The sequence below is a fragment of the Olea europaea genome, unplaced genomic scaffold (assembly GCF_002742605.1).
Source record: "Olea europaea var. sylvestris unplaced genomic scaffold, O_europaea_v1 scaffold2682, whole genome shotgun sequence".
NCBI classification, from domain to species: Eukaryota; Viridiplantae; Streptophyta; class Magnoliopsida; order Lamiales; family Oleaceae; genus Olea; species Olea europaea.
Window position 1 is genome coordinate 73,101 of NW_019245203.1, and position 3,885 is coordinate 76,985.

At 35.2% G+C, this 3,885-nt stretch overlaps 1 protein-coding gene across 1 annotated transcript in view; it reads left to right on the forward strand.

Moving 5' to 3' along the window:
• The first annotated feature begins 3,196 nt into the window (after window positions 1-3,196).
• LOC111383418 overlaps window positions 3,197-3,885 on the forward strand; it is a 1,872-nt gene continuing 1,183 nt past the window's right edge. Inside the window, exon 1 of the mRNA XM_023007526.1 lies at window positions 3,197-3,880. Within this exon, the coding sequence (XP_022863294.1) occupies window positions 3,234-3,880 (647 nt within the window). The 5' untranslated portion in view covers window positions 3,197-3,233. The remainder of the gene's footprint in view (window positions 3,881-3,885) is intronic.

A 3,885-nucleotide genomic window follows, 5' to 3' on the forward strand; every position in this document is an offset into this window, starting at 1 on the left:
TTCATTTGTCCAAAAACCCTTCGAGTTTTTAAGAATCTGATGGTTGCCTTGACTTAAGTCAAGATTCTGATAAAATCTTTTGCATACGTTATTTTCTTCGTGTATTGTTTATACTATAATTACTTGTACTTGTTCTTTATGATATAGAATGTGCTGTGAGTGTGCTATTGTGGTAAAATCATTGTAAAATAACCATTGATTATCTTGTGAAACTGATCTGTTCTATTTTACAACTTTAAATTAGATACTCAGTTGATCTCTTTTGTCTTGATAACTGAACTATAGTAAGTTGTAAAATTCTTTTAAGTGTTTTGTGATTTGACAAAGAACTCAAAGTATAATCAAATTATTTGTACAGTAAACCATAAAAATAGGAATGAACTCACCATATCCCTTTATTAGGACTTCAAGAAATAACACCAAACTGCATTATCAACCATTACAATTTTTAGATCTACAGTATTTGGAGACAAGAACAACAATCAGGCTGCTTTTGAGCTTTCGTCACTGGCAGCTGGTGCGGAGCCAGCACCCAGCAATGGGACACAGCCGCGCGTGTTAGCTCCGCTGGAAGCTTTAGATCCGTCAGGTAGCAAATGACAGAGTTGCAGTCACAGTCTCGCAGAGCCGGACGGGGAAGAAGATGATAGAGGAAAGAGGAAAGAGGAAAGAGACAACCCTTTTTTTTTTTTTTTTTTTTTGGTTTGGGGCCTTGAGCAATTGGGCTAAACTGCTAAAGCCTAGAAAATTGTTGGACCTATTTTTGTTTAGCCCAAATGCCCAATTGTCATAAGAAATATGGACCATTTATTAACTTCATTATCAGCTGAAGCTGAAAGCCTGAAACGGTGAAACCATTTTTTTTTCACAGGCAACCAAGAAAGAATCCCGATTCCCAAATCGTGAAAGAAAGCCAAACCCTTTTCTTCCCTTCTCCAATTGCACAACAAAAACCATATCCAGTCATCCTGTATCAAATCGTAGACTCTTAACTCCAAAGCTTACTTAGTCCATTCTCCAATTGAAAACTATTTACCCTCATCCTCTCAAGCAAATCTCGATTTGTCTTTCCAATCCAGCCATCGGAGTATTTTTTTTTTTCCTTTCTTTTAGGAGGGCTTTTGGTTTTTGATCTGTTTACCGTTTTTTTTTTTTTTTTTTTTTTTCCTTTTTTTTTTTTTTTTTTGTCATTTTTCGTAATAGATTGTAGTATTTCATTGTCACTATGCGTTGTGTATATTTTTGAGAAAATTGCTTCGTCCTTCCCGAACTTATTGCCCTAGCAGCAACTTTGCCCCCAACATTTTATTATAGTAGTTGCACGATTAATAGAAAATGTCCATATTTTTGTTAAATCGTGGCTCTCTTATGTTCAATTTTGTGAAGCTAGATTTGCTTTCCAATTTGGATGGTTGAGGTTATGTTCTTTTTGCTTTCTGTTTAGCTCGTTATGTAACTATTTTCTTGAAAAAAAAAAAGAACTGGATTTGTGTTGTAATATAATTGATTCATTTTTACGAAATTATGTTTGTGAATTGTGATTTATGATAAGTAATTTATATTTTATGAGTTATGATTATTGATTTAGAAATTTAAAAAACTTGAGAATGAGGCAATTTTGAAACGTTTTCAAAACATGAGACCCCATAGAGTGTAGTTGTCTAAGTTTACTTAGTAAGGTTATTTTTTTTAGTATTTTGAGTTGTATTGAAGTATATTTTCATATGTATACAATTTTGACGTTTTGGCTCATTTACATATATATCGAATAACTTTTAATATTATTAATCAAATTTTAATAAACGATCGAACTTTTACGATCATTCATTGTTGACGGTTAATGGTCAACCTCCGCCCTAGCAGGTCTTTGATCCTAGATTCGTCTCTGACTGGAAGGCTCTTAATCTCCTTTTGAGCTTTCGTCATCAGAAGAAAACCACTGCAATAAATCGGAGCCAAATCGACCAAAGTTACATCTTGAGGGAAGCAAACTCAAACCATACCTATAGTTTCTTCTCTCTTGCCCTTTTCAACCATTCACTCAAGAACATTAATCTCAACCCCAAACTAGATTTACAGATTAACTCTCAAGAATCTAAATCTAGTACACATTTTAGAAGATGAAGTATGTTCTTAAACCAAAAGAAGGCCAATGTAATAGAAGAATCCAAAATTCAGAAGTGAATGAATCAACCCTAAAATCCACACCGTGCAAAAGTAATATGGCTAGCATCTAACAAACTGGCATGTATATAGAAGCCTCCAGAAGGTGAAAAATCCAATGGTTGAGGAGGCAACACTTGGCAATATCCTACGAACATAGCCCACTAATAAAAACGTGTGTTGCATACGCGTTTTCCCGCCAAATTTGTAAAATGAAGATAGGTCACGTTTTTCCCACAATTCATTCCAGTAGTCAACGGTCAACAAATCAAGCAATCCAATCGGCAGCCATATCATCCTGGTTAAGATCAACAATTATCCCACATTTCCGTAAGATGGCACAAGGATTTGAAGCTAAGAAAACTGTTCTACAATGAAGAAGAAAGGAGGCTACTCAAGTAAGGAGGTTTAGTTGGCAGCTCTTGTAATCCGGAAAATGATGGTAGCCAAGGAGGTTTGCAAAGGAGGCTAGCCAAGCACCATGGACCGGACTGCCTTCTTGGTGAGTTAAATTTAATTATAATTAAGTATTCGATTCGCTCGATCTAATGTATCAATCATATAATATTAGACATGTACATTAATACCTTAGTTCTATAAAAAAATTTCCATGTCAAATCATTGCATTGTTTAATCATTGGACTAATCGAATAACCACTAGTAGCGACAAGGATTGTGAAAAAAGAGTCCCCATTCGGCACCCCTCCTAATAAAATATTGGCCAACTGCTAACAAGCTTCATGTTAAATCTGCATAGAAATTGACTTTATTAAAGCATTATAATACGCACAATTAGGCACTAAGTACCAATCAAATATTTTAAATATTATTGTTAAAGTCGCTTGTTTTTCCATCTCCACCATTCATTTCTCCGACCATGATAATGATCCTATCTGGGCACCTTCGTCCTCTCTATAATGACGTCCAATGTTATTTTATTAGCAGCATTAAATTAATTAGGCTTTTATAATTAATTTAACTCTTTGTTTACTAAATAATTGAATTCGCTAAGGGTCAAGCTAGTTTGTCCCAAATATAAAGGCTTTGCTAAGTGCAAATTAAACTGAACAATGGAAAGTCACCGGAACTTGCCAACAAACACGGTCGGTTTTTGCCTACTTCCATCCGAGCTCATACAATATATATTTCTTCATCTAACATTACCCGACATTATCCGAATAAGGTCTGTTAATAAATCAATATTATCTATAATTTCGGACAAAGAATTCGTTCGAAATTATAATCTCCAATCAGCATCGGCCTTTGCAACTTGGCTATTTATTTACAAAAAGAGATGGCATAGAGATGCAATTCTTCAAGGTTTTGTTGATTGTTCAAATCAATGGTTCAAAATATTGATTGGAGAGCTGTTGAAAAAGGTGGTTCCACCAGGTGAAGACGTTTATCTTCTTGCAGCATCAGGTAATTTCTTTCTTTTTGCCATGAATACTAGCCAGCAACTCGTTTCAGTTAATCATGTGACAAGGGCAGTTATAAAGATCCCTCAAAGTCCACTTGGTCCACGCGGTACGTCCTCGTGGAGACGATCCGGTATGAAATTGTTCTCCTACCCTCCCGGATCAAATAATTTTCAATTTTTGTTTGCGGAATTAAATGAAAGCCGTCCGATTTTATACGTGTACGATTCTCAAACTGACATTTGGGTGTCTAGAGAAGCAAGAGAAAATGATGGGATTTTGTCACATGGCTTTGAAACATCAA